We start from the raw sequence: 27,521 nt of genomic DNA, 5'->3' as shown, positions 1-27,521 counted from the left end.
TGCTGCAGTAAACATGGGAGTACAGATATCTCTTTAATATCCTGTTTTCATTTCCTTTGGATATTTAACCACAAACGGGATTGCTGGATCATATGGTAGTTCTATTTTGAATTTTTTGAGGAACTTCTATGCTGTTTCTTGTAGTGGCTGTACCAATTTACATTCCCACTGATAGTGTGCAAGGGTTCTCATTTCTCCACATCTTCACTAACGCTTTTTATCTCTTGTCTTTTTGATGGCATTCATTCTTAACAGGTTTGAGGTGATATTTTATTGTGATTTTGGATTGCATTTCTCTGATGGTTACTGATGTTGAGGACCTTTTCATGTACCTGTTGGCCATTTGTATGTCTTTGGGAAAATATCTACTCAGTTCCTATGCCCATTTTAAAAGTAGATTTTTTTTTTTGTTATTGAGTTATGAGTTTTTTATGTATTTCTGTTATGAACCTCTTATCAGATATATTATTTGCAAATATTTTCTCTCATTCATTAGATTACCTTTTCATTTTATTGATGATTTTCTTTGTTGTGCAGAAGGTTTTTAGTTTGATATAGTCTCACTTGTTTATTGCTTTTATTGCCTTTGCTGTTGGTGTTTAATTCTCTCCCCCCACCCCCCCCCAAAATATTGCCAAGATCAATATCAAGGAGCTTATCCATTATGTTCTAGGAGTTTTATAGTGTCAGGTCATAAATTAAAATTTTCAGTCCATTTTGAATTGATCTTTTTTTATGGTATAAGATGAGGGGAGGTCCAGTTTCATTCTTTTATATGTAGCTCTCCATTTTTCCCGGCACCATTTATTGAAGAGCCTGTACTTTTCTCATTTTTTTATTCCTGTCTTCTTTGTCATAAATTAACCATATAGTGTGGACTTATTTCTGAATTGTTTTGTTCCATTGATTTTTGTGTCTGTTTTTATGACAGTGTCATAACTTTTTTGATTACTATAGCTTTGTAAAATCAGGAAGAGTGATGCCATTGGTTTTGTTTTTTCTCAAGATCACTTTGGCTATTCAGGGTCTTTTGTGGTTCCATGCAAATTTGGGGGTTGTTTGTTTTATTTCTGTGGAAAATGCCATTGGAATTTTGATAGGGATTGCACTACATCTGTAGATTGCCAGGTAATATGGACATGTTAACAATATTCTTCCAGTTCATGATCTTGGAATATCTTTCCGTTTACTTGTGTCTTCAGTTTCTTTCCTCAACATCTTAACAGTTTTCAGTGTACAGATCTTTCACCGTCTTGGTTAAATTTATTCCTAAGAAATATTCTTTTGGGTGCAATTGTAAATGGGATTTTTTTTTTTTAATTTCTCTTTCTGATAGTTGTTAGTGTGTAGAAACACAACTAATTTTTGTGCATCGATTTTTGTATCCTGCAACTGTACTGAATTTGTTTATCCTAACAGTTGGTAGTCTATATGTAATATGGCATCTGAAAATGGTGACAGTTGTACTTTTTCCTTTCTGATTTGAAAGTCTTTTATTTCTTTTTTTTGCCTAATGGCTCTAACTAGGACTTCCAGTATGTTGAATAAAAGTAACGAGAATACGCATCCTTTTCTTGTTCTTGGAAGAAAAGCTTTCACCTTTTCACCATGTAGTATATTAGCTTTGGGGTGGTCAGATAGGGCCTTCATTTTGTTGAGTTTTTATAGTGAATGTATGTTGAATTTTCTCAAATGCTTTTTATGCATCTGTCAAGAGGACCATATGATTTTAATCTTTTATTTGATTAATGTGGTATATCACATTGATTTGTGGAGGTTGAACCATCCTTGCATCCCTGAGATAAAATCCTTTAGACAATGATGTATGATCCTTTTAATGTCCTGTTGAATTAGGTCTGCTAATATTTTGCTGAAGACTTTTGTATCTATATTCATCAGGGATATTGGCTTGTAATTTTTTTTTTCTTGACATGTCCTTGTATGGTTTCGATATTAGGGTAATGCTGGCCTCATAAAATGAGTTTGGATGTGTTCTTTCCTCTGCAGTTTTTTTGGAATAGTTTGAGATGGATTGGTATTCTTCTTTAAATGTTTGGTAGAATTCGCCTAAGAAGCCATCTGTTTTCTTATTGGGAAGTTTTTGATGACTGATTCAATCTCATTTCTAGTAATTAGTCTGTTCAGATTTTCTATTTCCTCATGATTCAGTCTTGGTAGGTTGTACGTTTCTAAGAATTTATTCATTTCTTTTTTGTTGTCCTATTTGTTGGAATATGATTGTTCTTTTATGGTCCTTTGTTTTTGTGTGGTATCAGTTGTAATGGCTTCTCTTTCACTTATAATTTTATTTATTTGAGTCTTCTGTCTTTTTTTCTTGGTTTGTCTATTTAAGCTTTTCAGAAAACCAGCACTTTTATTGATCTTTCCTATTGTCTTTTTAGTCTCTATTTCATTTATTACTTCTCTGATCTTTGTTATTTTCTTCCTTTTACTAACATTGGGCTTTGTTGTTTTTTTCTCTTGTTCATTGAGGTAGAAAGTTGGGTTGTTTGAGATCTTTCTTTTTTCTTGATGTGGGCATTTATTGCTATAAACCTCCCTGTTAGATCTGCTTTTGCTGCATCTGTTTTCTGGCATGTCATATTTACATTTTCATGTATCAGGATATATTTCAATATTTTCATTTCTTCTTTGACTCATTGGTTGTTTAGCAGCATGTTGTTTAATCTCCACATATTTCTTTAATTTTTCCAGTTTTCTTCTTGCAGTTGATACCTAGTTTCATGCCAGTGTGGTCAGAAAAGATGCTTAGTATGATTTCAGTCTTCTTAATTAAGACTTGTTTTGTGACCTAACATATGATCTGTCCTAGAGAATGTTTCTTATATGCTTGAGAAGAATATATATTCTGCTGCTCTCGGCTGGAGTGTCCTGTAAATGTTAAGTTCACCTGGTCGAAAGTGTAGTTTTAAGTCCAATATCTCCTTTTGATTTGCTGTCTGGGTTGTCTATTAATTGTTGAAAGTGGAGTATCGAAGTCTCCTACTATTATTGTATTGCTGTCTTATTTCTTCCTTCAGGTCTTTTAATATTTGCTTTCTATATATAGGTGCCCCAGTGTTGGATACATAAATATTTATAAATGTTAATTAGCACCTTGTTGGATTAATTCCTTTATCATTATATAATGATCTTCTTTGTCTCTCATTACAGTTTTTGTCTTAAAGTCTATTTTGTCTGATATAAATATAGCTTCTCTTTCTTTTGGTTTCCATTTGTATAGAATATCTTTTCCTATTCCTTCACTTTCAGTCTCTGTGTGTCCTTAATGCAGAAGTGAGTCTCTAGTAGACAGCATATAGATCTGATTTGTTTGTTTTTAGTATTCTATTTTTTTTATTAGTTTCAAGTATATGGGACATTAGTTAAAATATTTATATAGTTTATGAAACAATCCCCCCGATTACTCTATCTTCCCTCTGGCTTTACACATAGCCATTATATGACTGCTGACTGCCTTCCCTATGCCATGCTCCCTATCCCTGTGACCATCAACTACTATCACTACTAATTTGTATTTTTTTTAACCCTTCACCCCTTTTTCCCAGCCCCTCAACTGCCCTCACCTCTGGCCGTCACCATGTTCTCTGTATTTATGAGTCTGTTTTCAATTAGTTCTTTTTGTTCCTTGGTTTCTGAAATCATATGGTATTTATCTTTCTCTTACCTATTTCACTCAGCATAATAATCTACAAGTCCATCTATGTTATTGCAAATGGTAGGATTTCAAATTTTTTTATGGCTGCGTCATATTTCATGGTATATATGAACCATAACTTCTTTATCCAATCATCTGTTGATGGGCATTTAGGTTGCTTCATATCTTGGCTGTTGCAAATAGTGCTATAGTGACCATAGGGGTGCATAGATCTTTATGAATTATTGTTTTGGTTTTCTTTGGGTAAATACCCAGAAGTGCAAATACTGAGTCAAAAGGTAGATCCATTTTTAATTTTTTGAGGCACCTTCAGATGGTTTTCCATAGTGGCTGCACCAATTTGCAATCCCACCAACAATGTGTGAGCGTTCCCTTTTCTCCACATCCTTGCCAACACTGGTTTTTTTCACTTATTGATGATAGTCATTCTGACAGGTGTGAGGTGATAGCTCATTGTGGTTTTAATTTGCATTTCTCTGATGATTACCTTGAGCGTCTTTTCATGTCTGTTGGCCATCTGTATTTTTTCTTTGGAGAAATATCTATTCAGTTCTTCCATTTTTTCATTGGATTGTTTGTTTTTTTGTTGTTGAGTTGTATGAGTTCTTTATATGTTTTGGTTATTAACTCCTTGTCAAATGTATCATAAGCAAGAATATCTCCTCCCATTTAGTAGGCTGTCTTTTTTGTTGATAATTTACTTTGCTGTGCAAAAACTTTAGTTTGATGTAGTCCCATTTGTTTATTTTTTTTGTTGTTTCCCTTGCCCGAGGAGATGTAGCAGAAAAGAAATTACCAGTCGCAATATCCATTTTGAGTCTGTTCTTGTATGTGGCGTAAGAAGATCGTCCATTTTTATTTTTTGCATGTATCTGTCTGATTGGATTTTTTAAATCCATTCAGCTACTCTGTGTCTTTTAGAGAATGTAATCCATTTACATTTATAATAATTATTTATAGGCATTGACTTACTATTGCCATTTTGCTTATTTTCTGGCTATTTTGTAAGTCCTTTATTCCTTCTTGTTCTCTTCCTTTGTGATTTGGTTATTTTCTCTAGTGGTATGCTTAGATTCCTTTCTTTTTACTTTTTATGTGTCATCAGTTTTTGTTTTGTGGATTACTGTGAGGTTTATATGACATATCTTAAGCTGATAATGACTTCCAATGTATACTAAACCTCTACATTTCCAATGTATACTAAAACCTCTATATTTTTATTTTACACCTCCCCCATTTTGTCCTTCATGTCACACTTTACGTCTTCCTATTGTGTATCTATTAATTATTGTAGTTGTAGTTATTTTTAGTGCTTTTGTACATTTTAATTTCTTTAATATTTTTATTCTGCTATTTGGGCTCTTTTTAGTGGTTGCTCAAAGGTTTATCACATACATCTTAACAGAATCAGCTTCAGATTTATAATAGCTTAATTAGAAATGCTACTCCTCTGTAGCTTTACTCTCTTTTCCCCTTTTTATAATATTATTGTTATACATACTGCATCTATTAATGTTACAAATACAACAGTATTTTATTATTTTACTTTATTATCTGAAGTCATTTCCTTAGTTTAATACAGGTTTACTACCACACACCTCCTTTGTAGTGCTATCAGAAAATATGTTATACATACAGTACATTTCTATATATTACAAGCCCAGCTCTGCAGTATATATATATTACTTGGTGCAACTGCTATTTAAACCGGTTAAAATAAGAAAGTGGAAAATATGCATTTATACTATCTCTTATAATTACTTAATAACCTTTACTGGTGCTCATTGTGTTTTGAATTACCATAAGAGGTCACTTGTTTTCAGCTTGTGCAGAACTTCCTTTATTTCTTGTAGTAGACAGATTCTCTCATGTTTTGATTATTCGGGAAAGTTTTATTTCTTTTTTATTTAATATTTGTTTTTAAAAGATAGTCTCTTTGGTCTACGGCCATACCACCCTGAACACACCTGATCTCATCTGAAAGATAGTCTCTTTGGAAAATGAATTCTTGATTGACAGATTTTTTTCTTTGACTACTTTGAATATGTTATCCCACTGCTTTCAGGCCCCCATTGTTCTGTAGCAGAATTTTCTCAACAATCTTATCCAGTCATATTCTTGCTCCTTTGATGGAAAGTTTCTGATGTCTGTGTTTGATACTTGTTTGGACCCCAGATGGCTCCTCCCATCTGACTTATTCTCTGATTCTCTCCTGCAAACTAAACTAGCTGGCCTACAGTTTATCTTGAATCTCTTCACAAGGGCCTTCCACCACAACTTCCAGTATTCTTCAGAGTGCCTTAGCCTGAAATTCCCCAGGCTTGGTTGCAAATGAAGTCAGTTTCTTCTTTGGGCTTTGGAACTGGTGGTAGGCGATGGAAAGCTTCTCTCTGAGTAAAACCCCAGCTCTCAACGCTGAGTTCTCTGTGGGGTAGGGATTGGGTAGCAGCTGAGGTGCTTGCAGCTTACCTTTCCTAGCATGGAACCACTGTCTCACAAATTGACACAAGGGCTTATTCAAGTATTCTCAGTATGCTGCGTCCAAGGTAGAGCCTTCTTTCCTTTCCATGATTGAGGGCTGATTAAAAGATGGGATCCTTCACCACTCGATTGCAGTTGCCTGGAACTTAGCTTCAGCAATAGGTAGCTGGAAGCAGAATGAGAAATGCTGGTATCCTGTTCTTCCTGGGAAGAAAGCCTTCCACCTGGGAGCTGGAGGAAGGGGATACCCTGTGTTATTGGCTGTAGCAGTCTAGAATAGAGTCTCTGCCACTGAGCTGTGAGGCTAGAAGGTGGGAGTGGTCTTGATTCAAATACCAGAGATTCTTGTTTTTCTTACCAAATTTTTGTAGATCTTGGGTAGATTTTTCTTCATTTGCTCTTTGCTTGCATTTCCAGAGGCTTTTAAATACTTTTAAAAAATTTCAATGCAGAGCAGGTCATTGGAACTCTTCAGGCGGTCATACCAGAAGTCTTCATTTGGCTTCATTTTTATCTCTTCTACTAATTGATCAAACCTCTCCATATTCCCCAGTTAAAGTCCCAGAAGGAACCAGAATGCTTTACTTGTCTATTACCACAATTTCTCTTGGGCCCTTTGGGCTCTTTATCTCATTGAGTCTATTACCTCTATGTGGGTCCTGTCTATGGCCATCCCTGCACATAGAGCGGTCTAGTGCTTTTTCTGAACAAGGAATTCAGAGTAAGTCAGCTGTGAGCATTTGGGGGCAGGTGTGAATATTGCAGAACATTTAGTGTCTTGGTTCCCAAGCATTAAATGAAATGCTAGTAACTTATTCTCTCCAGTCACTGAAAGCTAAAAATGGCTCCTCATTCACAGGTGCCCTCTTTGGTGAGGGGCCAGAGCCACCCTTAGGTCCAGGACAATGAAATGCACAAATGAGATGTGGTGAGCATAAAAAAGGAAACAATAAATATTCGGCTGTATGGGGATACGAAGGAAGGACTGACTAAACAGCTCAGCCTTCACAGATGGTGTATTTGAGTTGAGTCTTAAAGGGTGAATGTTTTGTAATCAAGATATTTCATTACGAATGGTTAATAACATTTATTGAATGTTCACAGGCACTGTGCTGCTTTACATGCATTTGATCCTTCAAACAGCACTCTTAACATATAGATATTATTCCTAACTCCATCAGATTGAGGTCACTGAAGCTTTGAGAAATTATGGCCAAGCTGGGGTTTGGACCTCAGTTCTTTCTGACTCTAAAGTACATGTTCTAACTATCACTTTATGTTGTACAAAGTCCATTCTACCTAGGTAGAAAGATGGAAGAGGCTTCAAGAAGAGGGTATGTCCAGTTAGGAGATATGCAAAGGACAATGTGGGGGAAAGATATTCTAGGCCAAGAGAACAACATTTGTAAAGGTGTGGAGGTATCATAGTGAATTTAGTAGTTCCATGTGTCTGGAGCAGAATTTCTAAAGTGTAGTGAAGATCACTTTGATTATATGTCAAAATGCATATCCTTTGACCCCCTTCCCCAGATTTACTGGATTAATATCGGGAGGTGAGAAGCAGGAAAATATGTTTTTCGCCAAAGATTGCTTGAGGAAAATGATTCTTATGCACACTGAGGTTTAGGAACTGCTGGTGCAGTGCATGGGGTTGATGTTGGTGAGAAGTCAGAAATGAGACTGGAGAGGTAGTCAGTCGGCAATTTGCTTCACCATCGTAAACTCTTAAGCTTTGTGTACAATTTTTTTCCCAATACTCTCATCAAGAATGCTTTTGTTTTTAACTGTCCAATTCTAAGATCAACTAGCTTTTGACAAAGTATGATATGTAGCTTCATTTTTTTATATGTATGCTTGCTGTAAAATTGGAGTTTCTCAGAGTCAAAGCCTGTAGCACTCCAGGAGCTATACTAGATTAACAGTTTTGTTTTGTTTTGTTTGCTGGATTTGTCAGATTCTTTCATATGCTAATTAAGCCAATGTATATTGGTAAACTCCAACATGAGGATTTCAGCTATATCTTCTGTCACTAAGGTCCAGTGAAACATGTTTTTGAAAATGTTCCTATAGATATTTCCTCATGGAATCTACAGTGTGACTTACTGTTGGATTGTTTATCAATTTATAATCGTAGATTAGTATGCAAGTTCAACAGTCCTCTACTGATGGATAAGGAATAAACAAGTGTTCTGAGTTGTTTAGTTCTTAAGGATTTCTCCTTGACATTCATATGCTACTATGAAATTTACAAAGCTGTTTTCCTTTAGGGCAGTTCTGTTATTTACTTTGTAACTTAAAATATCAGTTAAATTGTAGCCCTGGTCCATAAGGAGTGTGATTACTACAGTACATGTTTGTGTGCTGAGATAAATGACCAGATCATTCATTATGGATAACCAGTAGTTATTTATAACTACAGTGTGAATGATTGTACAGTGTATAGACATTTCTAAAGCTTTTAAAGACCCTCAGAGTGCTCAATTTCTACAATAGTTACAATTAGGGGATTTTTTTTTACATTATTAAGAAAATCGCATTTAAATGCCATTTCTACTATTGAGTTGTTATATTCATATCTGACTTAAAAAAACTATATTTTGGATATTTTTAAGTTTGCAATTAAACTGATTCTTGAAACCAGTCCTAAAATTTTGAATATTGTTTTGATAACTTGTAAACTTGTGTAATTTTTAATATATTCTTTTCCCAAATCTCATGATGGCATTGCCTAAGTGCATTCTGTAACTTTAAATACTCGGAGATACTCAGGTTTTTACGAAACGCCTTAAAAATTGACAGGAATTCATAAGTTTTTAATCATTGTCATATGTAATGTCCTTATAATGGTTGTTTGTTTTGGAATGTATACACCATCTGTCAGGAAATCCAGGGTAGAGTATAGCAGGTAAGTTTTGGTATGCCTACCCCCAGTTCGTGACTTCTTTTTTGAGAGTGGCTCCCACTGCTGTGCTCCTACTCTGGCTGTATGAAACCCATTGATTCATTGAGTCATGGCATCTGATATTGCTGTAGACAACAGGTATTTGCAAATACTCATTAGGTTATCTCTCCTGAGAATTTAAATTTTAGATCCTAGACACTGAAATTTAGTATAGTTAGAGCTGACTCATGTTATCAATGGTGCGCTAGTGAAAAAATCCTTGATTTCCTTTTTCTAAGTTCTCTGAGTTGCCTTGGTATTCCTACCTCTCTGAGTCTTTAGTTATTCATCCCTCTTTGATTCTGGGAAGATGGTTCTTTTTTCTGGGGCTAGTCAGAGATGGTTTCTGTTGCAACTAAATGTTGTTTGCAACTAATATAAATTGTACACACAAACATCATGTTAGAGTTATGTCATGGGTATGTCATTGAAAGCATTCCAAAAGCCAGTTACAATTTTATTTTTGCCTCCCGCTTTAGTTGCCTCTACTGGTATCTTTATGTCTCCTCCTCTTAATAATCTAGTTAATGTCTTAACTTAGTCATCACAGGCTATTTGCAAATACCTGTTGTCTACGTAACTTTTATATTTCAGTCTCACATAGGCTTTCAAATTAATCATGCATACCTTTATACCATATTAACACACTATATTGTTATGTTATATTTGGCTGGCTCCTCATTAGACAGCTCCTGAAGGTCCAGCACTGAGATATGTTCAGCCTTGATTCCTAGCACCTTTCACGTAGTAGGCAGTAAATAAATGCTTGTTGAGTTCATTATTCCTCCCTCCATATTAATCCCACCTAACTCCTCTATTAGTCATTAAACAAATTCTTATTTGCATGTGTATGTAGCAGATACCATTCTGTGCTCTGAAGATACCTCAGTGAAGAAAACAGACCAAAATAATGCCTGCCTTCTTAGAGCTCATATTCTAGATAGTTATTTTTATCTACATTCTTTTAAAACATAAAAGAATTAAATTATGAAGTATTGCTAAATAAACTTAATTTTGTACTGTATCACAAGATACTATGTTATTTTTTTTCTCCTAATATCATATTTACTAGATAAATGCCAGGTTTAGTGGGATAGTAGTATGTATGACTGACAGGGTATCTAATGTTGTGCCAAGAGCCTAGTGATAATAAAAGAAAAATGCCTTTGGTAAATTTGAAAAGTTATGATTTTAGAAACTTTTCTTCTGAACATGTTATATTTGGATGAATATGTGTAGCAATTTTTACTGTTTCTTTGTAATGTTATGCTGTCAGGCTGGTAGTAAAATGTAGAAGAGAAAAAACCTTCAAACTTTTGCTTTTAAAGCTTATTTTATAACTTTTTATACTCTTCTTGAAGTTGTAGACACAGCATACTTAGTCTTTAAATGAACCTGGGGTAAGTTAAAGTATCACTGTTGTGAAAACATTTCATGCCATTTATCTTGTCACCGGATTCTCTTATCACTTAATTATTTTATAGCACGGTTGGTAGGCATATGCATTATTAAAGACTTTATTTCCACCTTGGAAGTTGATCTGTTGTAAGTTCATATAATGTCAGTCATATATTCTAAAGAGAAATATTTGGCTTAATAAATTTTTAACACTTTCACTTTCCATTTATTTGTTTGTTTGTTTGATACAAGCTTATTTATCTTTCATATAAGTTAGAACTAGGCAGCCCAGAGCAGGTGTAGCCAGTACTTTGATTTTTTAAACCAGAATGTTATCACTATATTATTGAAAGTTCAAATGCTAGATAGGGAAAAAATTCCCCAGATCCTAAAACACTTTGTTATTAGTGTTTTTGTAGTTTTAATTTTATATGTTTTTTCTGCATTTTAAAAAACATAGCTATAAAATGCATGTAATAAGTTTGTATATGTTTTCAGTTTACTTCCAAGTAACATTCTTCATTGGTATAGTTAGATTAGTCATGTTTTCCCCAAAACTTAAAAGTAGTTCTACCTGGGTTACTAGATGTATAACCAAGACTGCTCCAAAGCTCGATTTTCTTACCATGAAAAATACTATTGTGAGGAGTAAATGAACCAATAGGAAAGAGCCTAACATGGTATCTGGCTCTCGTTAAATACTTAGTAAATGTTAGCTACACCTCTTCTTGTTTGTTTAGATTCTCTTGGGACAATGTTCCATATATGATATTTGACCTTTTGAATAAAGTTTTATAGTTCTTTTCCTTAAAATAATTTTAGCCTTGTAAAACTTTTTAAAAGACCTTGGATACCTGTTTGCTTGTATTTCTTTGAAAAATATATTTGGGAAGGTTAGGCTTTCATTCTTCTTTTTTATTTTTATTTTTTAATGCTTCAAAATATAAGTCTCCTATATATGGGATCCAAACTATGTTAGCCATTTCACAGATAGATGGCCTTCTTTAAAGTGGGATATTTCTATATAGGTAAAGGGCATATTTGCCCTTATAGAAATATCCCACTTTAAAGAAGGCCATCTATCTGTGAAATGCATGTTCCTACATTTTTAAAAAAAATCGTTGAAAATTGTTAACATTTCACTACCAAAAATTTTCTTGCACTTTCCTAATTTTTTCTCCTCTTATTTTTCAGAATGAACCTAGTGATCGAGAAGATGGTCTCAACAAAAGACATCATGTGACGGACTCTGAGAATGATGACCCCTTAAATCTTAATGCTAGTGACTCTGAAAGTGAAGAGCTTCAAAGGCAAAAGGACAGTGACTCTGAATCTGAAGAACATGGAGAACCTCCTGCAAGTGATTCTGAAAATGAGGATATCAATCACCATGGGAGCGACTCTGAGATTGAGGAGACGAGGAAATTACCTGTTAGTGACTCTGAAAATGAGGAACTTCTTAATGGGCATGCCAGTGACTCAGAAAATGAAGATGTTAGAAAGCATCCTGCCAGTGATTCAGAGGTTGAAGAGCTCCCAAAAAGTCCTGCCAGTGACTCTGAAACAGAGGATGCTCTAAAACCTCAGATCAGTGACTCTGAGAGTGAGGAACCTCCAAGGCACCAAGCCAGTGACTCTGAAAACGAGGAGCTTCCCAAACCTCGAATTAGTGATTCGGAAAGTGAGGAGCTTCCTAAACCTCAGATCAGTGACTCAGAAAGTGAGGAGCCTCAGAGGACTCAGGCTAGTGACTCTGAAAATGAGGAACTTCCCAAACCCCGTATCAGTGACTCAGAGAGTGAGGACCCACCAAGACACCAAGCCAGTGACTCTGAAAATGAAGAGCTTCCCAAACCTCGTATCAGTGACTCAGAAAGTGAGGGTCCCCCAAGGCACCAAGCCAGTGACTCTGAAAATGAGGAGCTTCCCAAACCCCGAATTAGTGATTCTGAATGTGAGGATCCCCCAAGGAACCAGGCCAGTGATTCTGAAAATGAGGAGCTTCCCAAACCTCGAGTCAGTGACTCTGAGAGTGAGGAGCCTCAGAAAGGACCTGCCAGTGATTCAGAAACTGAGGGATCCTCCAGACACAAACAGAAGCCAGAGTCAGATGATGACAGTGATGGGGAGAATAAGGGAGAAGATACAGAAATGCAGAATGACTCCTTCCATTCAGACAGCCATATGGACAAAAAAAGGTTTCACAGTTCTGACAGCGAGGAGGAAGAACCCAAAAGGCCAAAACTTGACAGTGATGAAGATGAAGAAAAAAAGGGGGAAGAGGAGAAAGTAGCAAAGCGAAAAGCTGCTGTGCTTTCTGATAGTGAAGAAGAGAAAGCGTGTAAGAAATTGTTTGGGGGTGTTTTTCCATAGTTTTACTTTCTGTGTCTCTTTCTGGAATGTTAAATCTATAGTCTCTTGTTGAACTTGATGTTCTAAAATATCACCAGGATACTGATTTCCCAGATTTTCATTGGCTAATCTCAATATTAAATTTGTTTTGAGTTCTAACAGCATTTCTTAAGTCCTGACTGCCTCAAAATGATAAACTAGACTACAGTTCAATGAGAAAATGAAAGATTTAGGTTTTTTTTCTTACTAGAAAGGGTATTATTTCAAAGAAATATGTTTATATGACTTGAATCCATAGTTAGCTGTACTCTTAAACAGCTAATGTACTAGATGCCATCCTGACTAAGTTTCCACACGTACCTCTTTGTATTCCAGTCTTTGTTACTTGATTACTTTCTTGTGAAACATTATTTATTTATTTTGGGGTTGGGCGGGAGACATACTCCCTTATAACCTGACCATAGTTACAGGAGAAGGAAAAAAGAACACCACATATGTGCTACTTTACAAAGAGGGATGAGAAATTCCAAACTGACCAGTGACAGTCAAGAACATGGGGATTCCACAAAAGAATATCCAGCCTTTTAACTCTACTAGTACTAAGCAGCATAGAAAAGATTCGAATTATGCACATCAGTCTAGTTCGATTTTCTCTGTTCCCCAAAAGGAAAGTTAGCTATTGATTCCTATTTTCATGTTGGTGATGTCAGTCTTCATCTTTCGGCCACTTTTTCCTAAACGATAACAAATAATTGTAAAGTGACTCTGAATGAACCTTTTAGTAATTTTTTTAAAATTCTAAACTGTGTTTTCAGAAGGCCTTTGATTTTGACACATACTTCCATTTTAAAACACCTGTCGTACTTCTACAATGACCATGACAATAAGATTAATGAGGTTTTTTTTGACAGCAGCAAAGAAGAGTCGTGTTGTCTCTGATGCAGAGGACTCTGACAGTGATGTTACATCAGACAAATCAAGCAAAAGAGAGAAGACTGTAGCATCCGACAGTGAAGAAGAAGCAACAAAAGAATTATCCAATAAGAAAAATGAAGAGAAGGATTTGTTTGGGAGTGACAGTGAATCAGGGAATGAGGAAGAGTAAGTGACAATGTAACATGAGTTTTCAGGAGTTCATTTAAGGTTGTAGAAGGGGACTTGTCTATTAAGTTTTTTAAATTTGCATTAAAATTTCATTGTGAGGTATAATATATTCTGCCTAATTGTATGACATTGGGGGATTCCGGATTTTAGTTCCTGAACTATTGCTACACACTACAGAATGGATGAAATCTCAAAATTATTACCTTACATGAAAGAGGTAAAAAAAACATGTGTCATTCCACTTAGGTGAAGTTCAAGAACAGGTAAAACCAATCTGTGATGATAGAGTAGTGTTTGGCTCTAGGATGCTGATGGGGGAAACTGACTAGAAAGGGCCACAAGGGAACTTTATGAAGACATGGAATTGTTTTATATCTTGATTAGGGTAATGGTTTCTTGAATGTGTACTTTTGTCAAAACTCATAATGGACACAAGATTGGCACATTTTATTATATATAAATTATACCCTATTAGAAAAATATGGTTTCTATGCAAATGAGAAGAAAGCAAATGAAAGCTTTTTATATTTCCTTCTCTTCTAGAAATCTTATTGCAGACATATTTGGAGAATCTGGTGATGAAGAAGAAGAAGAATTTACAGTAAGTATAAGATAGAAATATTTCCTCTGTGAATATGCTTTTTTTGTTTTTATGGCAGTGGTTCTGTAATGGATTTGAATAAGTAGAAATAAGTAACTTGAGATATTCAATAAACTAAAAGGGATTCAGAAAGTGAAATAAAAGGGTCTACAAAGGAGTAAAAGGAAAATGAGTGGCAAAATTGAATTAAGGAGGAGGGAACACATTAAGAGATAACAAAAGGCACTTTATAATGCTAAAAAGAAAGATTCATGATAGTTCTGGAATTTCTGATTCTAGCAGTTACAGGCTAGGTAATTCCTTCTGTTAAGGACAACTAGAAAAGCTAGGCAAAATGTTTAAAAATCCCCTCATCATTAGAGGAACAAAGTAGCAAAGAATTACTAAGTCAAAATAGGAAAAGACAAACCTAAAGAGAGGTAGGCTCAGTATTTACAACTTTTTTTTTCTGGAATGTTTGCCTATTCGGGCTGAGAGAAAGATTGATCATATTTTGACAGGCTCAAGGCTCAAGAGGCAAAATTTGGAAGTCGGAGCCAGCTGAGTTTAGGAGACCCTAAAAATCCCATGCTCTGGATTGGGACTTCTAGGATTAAGGGTGCACTGTAAGTGAAATAGCCTTTGCTCAGATTTTAGGCCAGCTTCAAGTCTTCTAACAACCTAGAGAATCTCAGAAATTTTATTACAATGATTCTTAACACCATTGGTATGTGTTTGTAGGCACCTGACATATGTAAACAAATCTTTTTTAGACAAAGGTAATATCATCGTAGGCCTCATTATTTATATAGTTTTTCAAATACACAGTATGGTATACCATAGACAGTGTGAAAAAGGAACAGTAGTAAAAGCAGACAATAAGACATAGGAATTCTATATATAAGAGTTTTAGGAATTGCTTAAAACGGTGTTCAGAGAGCTAAAAGATGACAGATTTTGTCAGAACAGTTTTTAAAAAGGCAGATTTAGAAAAGAACCAAGTAGAAATCCTGGAACTGTAAAAATACAGTAACAAAAACTTAATGGATAAATTTAATGACACATTAGACATATTTGAAAAGAAAATGAGTGAACTGGAAGATAGGTTAGAAAGAACTATTTAGAATCAAGTATTGAGATATATGAGTAAAAAAAATATAAAAGAACAATTTATATGTGAGAAAGTTTAACATAGAATCCCAGGAGAGGGAAAAATATACATAGTATACATAGCAGGAGCAATATTTAAATAAATAGTACATAATGTCATAGATTCTAGAATTTCTACAGATTACAAGTAGGATAAATACAAGGAAATCTACAGCTAAATCATAGTAAAATTGCAAGAAACCAAAGAAAACAGCGACATCCTAAAAGAGGCCAGAGGGAAAAAAAATTACATTCAAGAGGCAGCAGTTAGAGTAACTGCTGACTTCTGAACAGAAACTATCGAATCCAATAACTGCACACTTGTAATTCCATTATTCTTCAGCAAAAATACTTTTCTGGAGTAAATATTCCCTCCTTATTTCATCTTAATATACCACTGAAGGAAATACTAAAGGCAGAAAGAAAAATCTCAAGTGGAGGGTCATGGGTGCAGGAAGGGAGAAAAGCAACAAAAGTGTGTGGATAAGTCTAAATGAATGTTGACTATACAGAACAAAGACACATCTGCTGTGCTTTAAAATATATATAAAATTAAACAACATAACGATAACAAATTGGGAATATACATGGAATTGAAGGTCTTTGCAGATATATGTGACAGTACATTAGACTTTGATAAGTTAGGGTGCCTACTGTAATCTCTAAAGTGACCACTAAAAAGATTAATGGAATCTGTAACTTCCAGCCTAATAGAGGGTAAAAGTAGAATAATAAAAGCTAATGAATCCAAAAGAAGGCAAGAAAAGAAAAGAAATATTGAACAGGAGGACAGTTAGAAAGCACATGATAAGATTTAAACTTTGATAATAACAGAAATTACATTAAATTTAAATGTATTAAATGCTCCAGTTAAAGGACAAAGAGATGGTCCAACTGGATTTTAGAAACTAACTGTATATGAATTTCAAGATTCATCTGAAACAGAAGATAAACGTTGAAAATAAAAGGATGGCAAAAGATACTCCATCTGAACATTAACCAAAAGAAAACTGGTATAACTATATGAGTAGCAAAGAGTTGGACTTTAAGGTAAAAAACATTATCTGAGAATCACTTTATACTGATAAAAAGTTTTAAAATTATACCTAGCCATATTTCTAAAACCATGGCTTTAAGTATGTATATACAAATCAAAAATAGACAACTGCAAAGAGAAATGGACAAATCTACAAATGGAATGTAACTGAAAGAACGAGCAAACAAGAAACTACAGAAGACTCTTGTTTTAATAAAATCTGGGTACAAATTAGGTGATTAATAAAAGAAAAAAACATTTATTCTGTGGTTTTTCACTTTTTAATATAGTCTTGTGATCAACAAAAGGTTTTAATTTTAATATAAATCAACTTCACTAGTCTTTTCCTTTATATTGAAAGATTTTTAATTCTCAGAAAATTTTTTTGTATCCCCAAGGTCATAAGATCTCCTGAGTTATACTCGAGAAGCTCAATTATTTATCTTTCACGTTTAGTTGTATAACACACCTGGAATGGGTTTTTGTTTATGTATGAGATAGAGTCAAGATCTTCCCCCATTTGGAATATCCAGTTGACCTAGACCATCCTTTTTTACTATTGCATAATGCCAACTTTGTCTTAAATCAAGTGTTTGTATATATTTTCCAATCCGTTTCTTCAGTATCTTTTCTTTCGGTCTGTTTATCCTTGCACCATTAATAACTTTTGATATTTAATAGTGTATGTCCTGTAAGCTTATTATTCTTCAAGATTGACTTGGCTTTTCTTAGTTCTTTGCATTTTCATATAAATTTTAAATCAAAAATTAATTAAAAATCAGTCAAGATGGAGAATTGCAAAAAATAAAAATAAAATAAAATGCGCTTTCCCAAGGGGGGGGAAATAAATAAATTTTAAATCAAGGTTTTGCAAAAAAAAAAAAAAATAGTACTCATATAGACAACATTTTCTGAATGCAGTGCAATTAAATTGAAAATTAGCAACAAAGGTAGCAAAACACTCTTGCCACTCAGAAATTTAAAACTTTCTCGTTAAACCGTTCTTCAGTTAAAAAAGAAATCACCTTTATTACTAATATAAGAGTGAAAGTAGATGAATTTATATAGTTTAAGAGGGTAGAAAAATGACAGGGTAAACCTAAGAAAATGGAAAGGAACAAGTCAGTTAGCAAATATTTGAGAGCCTCTGTGCCAGAGATTGGTTGGATATTGGCCTCATGGACCTCAAACTTAGTTAAGCAAAATTTTACAAGAATAGGATATGTTTCTCTGGAGAGTTAATGTTGATTTGATTATGATTCATTTCAATGAGAAAAACAAAACTTCCCAACAACTATTATTAGGAAAGCCATTCTAAATATGAAGTAAAAGTTAAAAGCTATAAAGAAAAGACTGACCATTTCAGTTACATAAAAAACAATTATGCCTGGAAAACATTACTATAAATGAGCAAACTGTATAAATGTGAAGATGTGCAGTTTGTCATTTACAGAGGTCTAACTTCCCTAATTTTAAGAGGTTTTTCACACCAATAAGGCAAAGATTTAACAGAAAATTAGGCAGAGGATATTGAGAATTCACAGAGAAAGAATTACAAATGGCTTTTAAAACATGAAAAAAAATGCCCAACCTTATAATAAAAGAATGCAAAGAAAGCTACACAGATGCCTTTTGCTTTTTAGTCCAGGGATTGGCAAATATCAGTATTTGATAACCTGCTGTGAAGATGGGCAAACAGGTGCCTTCATGGTTTGCTAGAAGGAGAATTAGTTAATATGACCTCTGTGGAAGACAGTTTGGCACATATTTCTCAAAATTTCAAATACACGTACCTAAAAGTAAGAAAATGTATAAACAAATTACAGTTGCAATCATATGATAAAATAGTCTAAAGCCTTAAAAAGAACGAAGATAGCCTGATATGAATTGGTCTTCAGATTCTATTGTTAAACGTGGAAAGTGCATAACAATACTGTACCCAGTGTGTATAGTATGCTTCCATTTGTATAATAAAGGGGGAGGGTAGTAAAAATGTATATGTAGAAGTGCTTGTATAAATGGCTATATCTGGAAGGAGTCACAAGAAAACTAATAACACTTGGCTAAAGTGGGAACTTTTTCGCATATGCCCTTTGGTACCTATTTAATTTTTTTTCTTTGTTAATATATTGCATTTAAAGTATAAAAATTAATAGCAGTTAATACAGAAGAAAATATAATGTGGTTGTGGTAACTTTGGCTAACTTACCATGCCTTTAGGGTTTTAACCAAGAAGATTTGGAAGAAGAAAAAAGTGAAACACAATTAAAAGAAGCAGAAGATTCAGATTCTGATGATAACATAAAGAGAGGAAAACAGTGAGTTGTTTTTTTTTTTTTTTTTTTTAAGGGAATATTTTAAAAGAGAACTTAAAAAATTAAGGTAGAGACAATCAAACTTTGTTTTCTTATTTTGGCTCCTGTTTAAGTAGAGGAAGGAATCTGTTCCATTTTTCTCTCTTATTCCCCCCCCACCCCACCCCATGTATAATGCTGTCCAAAAATTATTTGCTCCTGTTATTTTTCTTTTACTTATTTGCTCTATGTTCAACTGTCTTAATTTGTGGAGTTATATGGTACCAGGTTCTTAATTTATATGTCACTAAGTAAGCTCTTCTGAAAAATTTGCTACATAGAAAAGCAACTTTTGGGGTCCTAGCAGGAATTAGACTAAAGTCTTAACTTTATAATATATTGATATATTATAATATATTGATAGTATTACACATAATTTTGTTGAGATGGTTAGAATCTGTGTTTGGAAAAATCTGGTATCTTGAAAGATGCCAAACATAGAATAAGTCATTAGTTATTGCTTATAATTGTAAAAATAGTGCTTTAAGAATTAGTTTCCTTTTTAATTCCTAGTGACATGCAAGGTTAAGCTGTATGAGTTTGGCAATACCTTTGGAAATTATCACATAAATCGTACCTCATTTATATGATAGTGGCAGAGAGCAAGTTAACATTCTAAGTGTAATGGTTCAGGTGAAAGCTATAAAGGTCTGAGGCTCTTAGCATGTCTGTAGATTTTCAACTTTATCTCAGTCGCATTATGTTTTGAGAATTGTACTTCTTATTACTGAAAAGCAGCAGTTTATTTTTTTTCTACTTATGCTGTAGAAGACAGAAATCCTCAAATAACTGAGCACCATTATATTCCTCCTAAAAGGAAATGCAGCTAAAACTGAACCATGGAATTGCAGGCAGTGTCCCCTGAACCAGAACTTGAAATTTGAAGTGTTCCTTCTCAGGCTGATACATGCAAGTGTTAATATAGTATATGAAAAGTTTAAGGCCATTAGTGTTTAGTGTATGCCAATTGGGATAGTACAGAAGTTGAAATAAAATCTAGGATTACATGCTCTTTTGAAAGCATGTTATACAAGTACTTATACTTTAAAAGAAGGTAGCATTTCGTTGAGTTAGAATTAAGAAAGTTGGTGCTTCTTAACTGATAAAAAGAAGTGTGTTTAAAAGGCAGTTTGTGTATCATTTGATTTTGTGTTACTTCTTAGTATGGACTTTCTGTCGGATTTTGAGATGATGTTGCAGCGGAAAAAGAGCATGAGCGGCAAGCGCAGACGTAACCGTGATGGTGGTACTTTTATTAGTGACGCTGACGATGTCGTGAGCGCCATGATTGTCAAGATGAATGAAGCTGCTGAGGTGAGATGGCTCACTTCTGGCTTCATCTTTTCTTTCTCCTACTTAATTGGTTGTATGGCTTTTTTTTTTTTTAGTTTAATCCTTGTTTAAACTACCTTTAAGATACTTTGTTTTTTGTAACAAAGCTTTTACTGTTCTAAATTTTAAGAGTGGAAATACTTTTAAGGAAAATGAGCCCTTTTAGCTGAATGGCTTTGCTAGTTTTATAGTAGAGAGATTTCACTCTTGAGTTTGGCTAGTTTACTACAAAGTTTAATGTTTCTTCACATGTAAAAAGTTATAAACATGTTTATTATGTTAATAACTCATGTCACTCTGATTAAGAGATTGCATTTAACTCATTGCATTTTAAAATACTGCCTAAATTTTATAAATTTGTAAAAAACAAGTTCTGATCTTTTAGAGGCACTTGCTGAAGTATTTTTGGATCCAATTATATGTGTCTAGGATTTGTTTCAAAAGAATTCAAGAGGTAGAGGGAGTAGTTAGAGAAATAGCTAAAATAAGACTGGCCATGTGTGTTTAATTGTTGAAATGTACATATCAGGAGTATATTATTTTCTTCTATGTTTGTAGAATTTGAAGTTTTCCATAATTTAAAAATGCACAAGTGAATACTGAAACTCTTCTTTAATAACATTCCATTATCATACAAGCCTCATGGCTGGAAAATTATTTGATGATAAACCAAATTTTCCCAGGTACGATTTTGTACCTTAAGTGAACTCTGAAAACTTTATAATTTTGCTAATATTTTAAATTAAAATTGTTCCTCTCAATTTGTAATTGTTAAAGCAAATTGTTCTAATGGTTTTATGAGTTTGAAACACAGATACAGAATTTGGGGGCACTACAAAAAGTAGTGCTTGATTTATCTTATAGGAAAAATTGCAGTTTCTCAAAGAAATTGCTGCTTTATTTTACAGTTTAGAATTAAAATGGTTGTAATTCATTACTAATAATGGCTTTTTTAAAAAATCTTTTTCTTCCTGGATAGGAAGACAGACAGTTGAACAATCAAAAAAAGCCAGCCCTTAAAAAATTAACATTATTACCTACTGTGGTTATGCACCTTAAGAAGTAAGTATTCTGTTTTATTGAACAAGTTTTTTCATTTTAATGAAATAATATTTAAACGATGTATGTCAAAGAATGATTACCTTTTATCAATTCACAGAAAAATAATAATGAATAGAATTTCCTAAATGTTACTTCCTCACAAAATTTTCTTAAACTTTGATGCCTGATGCAAACAGAACAAATAGCAAACTGATATGAATGAAAGAAAAAGTTGGAAATCACTAATTTTGTTCTTTATAGACAGTTTTCAGTCTGGTAAGATTGCATGTATTCTCCCAGTGTGATTGAGAACAGAGCAAATCCTGGGAGAAACTTTGAAGCACATATTGTCCAAGGCTTATGTAGCCTGGTTACATCATGAATTATGTCATCAATCTTTCTGGAATAAGAACCCTTTTCCGATAGATCCTTTTTACCATTTTATTGCTCATATGCCTGAGAAACTTTGATTTCTCCTTGAACCTAGCCAATTTTTAATGGCTGGAGAAATGCATTAGTATACCAGATCACCAACAGCACAGTCTAGGACTTTCTACTAGAAAATTGCTAGCCCAACAGACAAAATTATCTCTGGCAGATTTCATATATATGTTTCCTGTTAACATAATTGATTTTAGTATATAAAATGGAATTAAAATGTCATTATTTCATTGGTATTTTTTTTCTGCTAGGTAAATGGAATTCTCCTTTGTGTCCTGCAAAGAATAGCATAATTCTGGGTTTTCTATCACCTGAAACAGTTTCAGAATCACTATTTGATAGATTAGACATCGGTTTTTGTAATTGTAATAAGTAGAGTTCATTATTCTTACTTTCTATACCACATATATTAGCATTAACCTATCTTGTGTAATTTGGATTTGTTTTATTTTTAACAAATCATCTTTGTCAGGTCTGTTTTTGAAAATAGGAACTAAATCTCATATTGCTTTTGAAATCTGAATAGGTGCTCAGTAAATAATGTGTGAGTAACTCTGTAAAAGGAAATTTTGGAAACATCACTAAATATCTAAGAAAATCTAAAGGAATCTATAGTAGAACCAACATATATAGACTTGACTTTTTAAAAAATTATTTTTGCAGGCAGGACCTTAAAGAAACATTTATTGACAGTGGCGTGATGTCCGCCATCAAAGAATGGCTGTCACCTCTACCAGATAGGAGTTTGCCAGCACTGAAGATTCGAGAGGAGCTGTTGAAGATTCTCCAAGAGGTTAGAGGCAGATAATCTGTTCGCTCTTCATTATCTAATGTGTTTTGTATTATCACAAACTCTGTATTTTACCATGTTTTTATACATTCTCTCTTCCATAGCCTGCCTGAAGATGGGTTTTATTCAGTATGTTTTCTAGGAACCATACCAAATAAAATGAGCATAAAAGGAAGGCCTGATAAAACTTAATGTAACTATAGTATTGAAGGAAAAAGATCTTGGAGTAAATATAGTTTATACGAGAAAAGTACAGCATAGGACATTGTTCTGGGGAGGAACTTCAGAGTCGATAAACTTACATTTAAATCTTTAGCTGGGCCACTTTCACGTGGCTATGACATCTTGGGCAAGCTGCTTAACTTTGGAAGGAATTCCTGAGGAACCTCCTTATGTGCTAGCTGTTCTTATTCCTCGCAACAAACCTGCAAGGCAGGTATGTTGTCTCCATTTTACAGATGAGATTAAGATTCAGAGAAGTTAAATGACTTGTCCAAGGTCACATAGCTAGCAGATGTCTGTGCTTGGGTTCAGATTTAGGTCTGTGATTCTGAGGCCTGTGCTGACTCTTGTATTAAACTGCTAACCTCTGAGTATGCTTAGTTGATCCTTTCTCACATTAAGTTTTACTTGGACTTACCCGAACTCTTAACTGAATTGATGTGCACACAAAGTACCTTTGTGTTCAATGTGTATAGATCCTGATGTGGAATTTTTTGTTATCTATTCTATTGTGAATGAACCAAGTCTTCGAGATTCCTCTAGAATAGATTGGTAGGACTGCCTGTTTCTGAGTGATTAATATGTGTGCATGTGTTTATGTTCTCAGCTACCTAGTGTGAGCCAGGAGACCCTAAAGCATAGTGGGATCGGACGAGCAGTGATGTATCTTTATAAACACCCCAAGGAGTCAAGGTCCAACAAAGACATGGCAGGGAAACTAATCAGTATGTACATTTTATTTTTTGTTGTGTTTATGTATTTATAAAATTTAACTATATTTACCAGTATTCATTTAAAATGAATCAATTAAGTGGAATAGAAAATTTTGTTGATACCTTCTTATAGATACCAGCCTTTTCCCTTTAGACTTAAAATGCTTCTCAGTATATTTAAGTATGCAATCCAGTATTAAGTACAGCAAGTAAAATGATGCATTTTCTAATCATGGATCAAGAGCATATAGAGAGAGAAGGATTAGAATGCAGGCCCTAGTGTTAGTCATACCTGGGTTCAAATCCTGTATTCACCACCTACCTTACTGCATATCCTTAGGCTCTAAGCCTTGGTTTTGCCTCCACTGTAACGTGGAAAGTTTTATTTACTTTGGTTATTGTAAAGATTAAACAAGAAGGTGTATGTAAAGCAATGCCTAACGCACATAGTCTTCAGGAAATGTTAGCCATTGTTGCTATTGTTGTTACTTTATAATGGTTTTCAAAACCTTTTTCATGTTCTTATTTAACGATACCAGAGGAGTCTTAACTGAAATTCACCTAATCAGTTGCCATATTGTTTATGAAATCTTTTACTTTTAAAAATTAAAAATGTGCATTTTCATTGCCCTCCTTAAATTTTCCTGAGCTCCAAGTTGGAAGAAAATTTTAATTCCAAGCAGGATCGAAAAAGTAACTGCTTTTGTATCTGAATACAGTAATAATTTTTCTATTGAATTTTTAAGATTATTAAAATCTTTTAGGGAAATTTAAATTTTTTAAAAAGACTCAGCAATTTTTTATTGAATTCACCTCACTCCAAGGTGCATTTTCAGAATAACTTAAAATTTTTAATAAACCAGGGAAGTATTATACCTTTGATCTTATTAATAATCTGTTCATTTACTGTCTGTTAAATAATAAACTTTTGATGCTATTATGCAGGGATTCTCAGCTCTCTTTTTGCCTTAGACTGAGAAAAGCAGAATATTCCCGCTGGTACTCATGACTTACTACCACAGTGATTCTGAATCCAGGGGCGGGGTTGGTGGGTCAGTTTTCAAAGATAGATACCTGCTCCCTGCCCCTATGCTTCTTGCTTCTTTATTAGTTTAACAACACCTATGTTCTGTTTATAAAGGTCTTTTGTTTTGCTAGTATATTAAATGTAGCAATAAGCTACATTATGTTTCAAAACAAAAACTTCAGTTGGTAACTTTGGACTTTTACTAACTAAACAATGCGCTTGTAGTACTTTTTTTCATGTCCATCTTAGCAGCTTTCTTAGATTTAATGAAGTATAGGCTCTACGCCTATATTATTAAAATGTAATTTTTAAAGATTTAGACCATTTTGACAATAGGTAGCTTTTTTTTAGCATAAGAAATGTCAAGATTTCTATTCTGTAGAATAAATTTAGAAATTCGGCTGTCTTTATGAAATAACACAGGTAATTGATAACTATTTAAACTGAGTCAAATATTACTTTTTTAAACCTCTGTGGTGGTTACAGGTTTAAATGATCTTATTTTCTGAATTAGCTGGAGCTAGTTCTGATATTGGTATTCTGTGTTTATCTTATAAATGGTTCTGAAATAATGGTACCTTCAGAATATGACATCACACTAGGGTGTGAATGTTGCAGGGAATGGTAGGAGAAATACTGCTTTGTGGACTAAATAGTTGATTTTTGTTACAGATGAGTGGTCTCGGCCTATATTTGGTCTTACCTCAAACTACAAAGGAATGACAAGAGAAGAAAGGGAACAGAGAGACCTAGAACAAATGCCTCAACGACGAAGAATGAGCAGGTATGAGGGAACAGGTATGAGTAATTGGAGTAAATATTATTGTGATAACTCAGTGTTTTTGTAAATAAGATTATTGGGAAACCTGTAATAGGACTCATCTTTCAGCTAGATGTGTCTGTGTAGTTCATGTGTATTAATGAAAGTCAGCAACCCCTTGCAGATTTGATGGACTGTGGCTTCTGCCCCAATTCTGGAGGTTTGATGTTTTGTTCAAGCCACTTGCAGAAAAAAACTTTCTTGGTTTCATTTCCAAATTCTTAGGAGAGAAAAATAACATTGATTTCATTTGTATCAGTAAACTGGATACAGTTGCATCCAGGATGGCAAGGTCATTAGTTACAAATAATGAAAACTGATGTGCAAGATTAGGAATCATATTTCCAGTGTAAAGGACATAATTGTGATCTAAGTTTGCTGTTTCACTCTGCTCTTATCTTAACAGGGTTATAATCAAAGGTTATAAGGTTTCAACCTTCTTAATATTTCATTGGTTACTTTTTTCCCAGCACTGGTGGTCAGACACCCCGAAGAGACCTGGAAAAGGTGCTGACAGGAGAGGAGAAGTAAGAGTTTTGTATTAATTTTTCTTTTTAGCCTATATAGAGAATATTCTGTTTGTTGCTTTGTTTTAAGAAAAATAGCAAGCGAAATGATGTTGTGTTCACATTGGTGGGGTGTGATTTTCAGTTTAACATTATTGAATATCCACAAAGCATTATATTGGGTGCTCTGAAGGATATAAGGAAGATTGAGAAATAGTCCATCTAATAAAGATTTTGTTGCTTCTTGATATATATTAGATTTTTGGGTTAAGCTCTGGGAATACAAAATCACGTTACAAATAGTCTATGCTCTCAGAAAGTCTTTGGAGAGATTATAGATAAAGAGAGCTCAAACAAAGATGTGGAATAGCGTTGCAAGGCCTATTTTAGGAATGGCAAGTAGGCTGAAGTGGTTGGGCCATAGTGTGGTCCCTGCAGTGGTGGAAGATTAGGTTGGAAACCTAGATGTGGACCAGATTTTTAAGGCTTTAAATCAAGATGAAGAATTTCTACTTCTCATTGTGATTTCATAGAAAGATTTTTGAGCGTGGATGTGAAGTCATCAGATTTGATTTGGAGTGCTGGTGGCATGGTATAGAATGCGTTGGAGGGCAGAGTAACTGAAGGCGGTAATACAGTTAAACCAAGATAGTAATAGGGAAGCAGAAGGTTGAGAATATTTTGCAGAGATAAAATTGCCAGGAGTAGGTAATTTAGTGGGAGAGGAATTGGCTAGATTTGAAGACAACCACCAAAATTTTGACCTAAGTAGCCGAGATGATGGTATTATCATTCACTGAAATGGAAAAGAGGAAGTTGGCTTTGGGAGGGAGGTTGTAAGGAATTCATACGATAATGAGTGATGGTGAGGCTAGCTAAGACAGACAGCAGAAGGGTAGATCAGGTAACCTTGGGAGGGCAGAGGGGATTTGAAAGAGGCGAGTATCTGAATGGGATGGGCCCAGCTGTAATTGGCTACATAAGCAGCATGCTCTTCTCACTCTCAGGGCTCTTAGACCTGGAGATCCTGGATTCTGTGCCCGTGCGAGGGTCCCAATGCCCTCAAACAAAGACTACGTTGTCAGGCCCAAGTGGAACGTAGAGATGGAGTCATCCAGGGTAAGCATGCAGGGAATAGCATGGCGGATCTCAAGTGCAAAGTACTGTTTTGTCTTTTACTTCATGTTTAGTGACCCTTAAATTGCTCTTCAGGTTTATCTGATTTAAAGAGAGCTGTTTTCTGGTCTTTTATCGAGCCAGATCGATTCATTGTTAATGAGCTTTACTTCAGACTTAAAGCAACATTATCAAGTCAAGAAGTTTTTTCCTTTATCCCTTTATTTCAACTGAATCTTGAAGCCAAATGTTCTGATAGTCATTTTTTTAGAACTATGAGAATCAGAACTCACCTGCTTATGTAGTCACCCCTCCCTTTCTCAATCGTTTTAAATAATTCTGTTATGAAATGTTTAGGGTAGACACTTCCTCTGTCATCACTGTAAATACTACTCAGTGATCTTCATTGCTTCTTAGTAATCTTTTTTTATTCTCCATT

At 34.3% G+C, this 27,521-nt stretch overlaps 1 protein-coding gene across 10 annotated transcripts in view; it reads left to right on the top strand.

Moving 5' to 3' along the window:
• Positions 1-27,521, top strand: part of IWS1 (IWS1, SUPT6H interacting protein) — a 55,839-nt gene that overhangs the window by 8,925 nt on the left and 19,393 nt on the right. For 8 of the 10 annotated variants that reach the window (XR_003046799.1, XR_001517049.2, XM_015590585.2 and 5 more), the window contains 11 exons: positions 11,694-12,840; positions 13,763-13,952; positions 14,499-14,556; positions 18,941-19,038; positions 20,238-20,388; positions 21,386-21,468; positions 22,552-22,681; positions 23,508-23,625; positions 25,313-25,424; positions 25,931-25,987; positions 26,974-27,085. Coding sequence is in view for 7 of the 10 variants with exons in the window: in XM_015590585.2 (XP_015446071.1) it covers positions 11,694-12,840; positions 13,763-13,952; positions 14,499-14,556; positions 18,941-19,038; positions 20,238-20,388; positions 21,386-21,468; positions 22,552-22,681; positions 23,508-23,625; positions 25,313-25,424; positions 25,931-25,987; positions 26,974-27,085 (2,256 nt within the window). In the remaining 3 variants the exon portion in view is untranslated. Of the gene's footprint in view, positions 1-11,693; positions 12,841-13,762; positions 13,953-14,498; positions 14,557-18,940; positions 19,039-20,237; positions 20,389-21,385; positions 21,469-22,551; positions 22,682-23,507; positions 23,626-25,312; positions 25,439-25,930; positions 25,988-26,973; positions 27,086-27,521 lie in introns of all 10 variants that reach the window. The other 2 variants (XR_003046800.1, XM_015590586.2) reach the window with 2 other exon arrangements.

Source organism: Pteropus alecto, unplaced genomic scaffold, assembly GCF_000325575.1.
Source record: "Pteropus alecto unplaced genomic scaffold, ASM32557v1 scaffold725, whole genome shotgun sequence".
Taxonomy (NCBI): Eukaryota; Metazoa; Chordata; class Mammalia; order Chiroptera; family Pteropodidae; genus Pteropus; species Pteropus alecto.
Note: the sequence above shows the minus strand (reverse complement) of the source record. Positions and strands in the feature narration are given on the sequence as shown.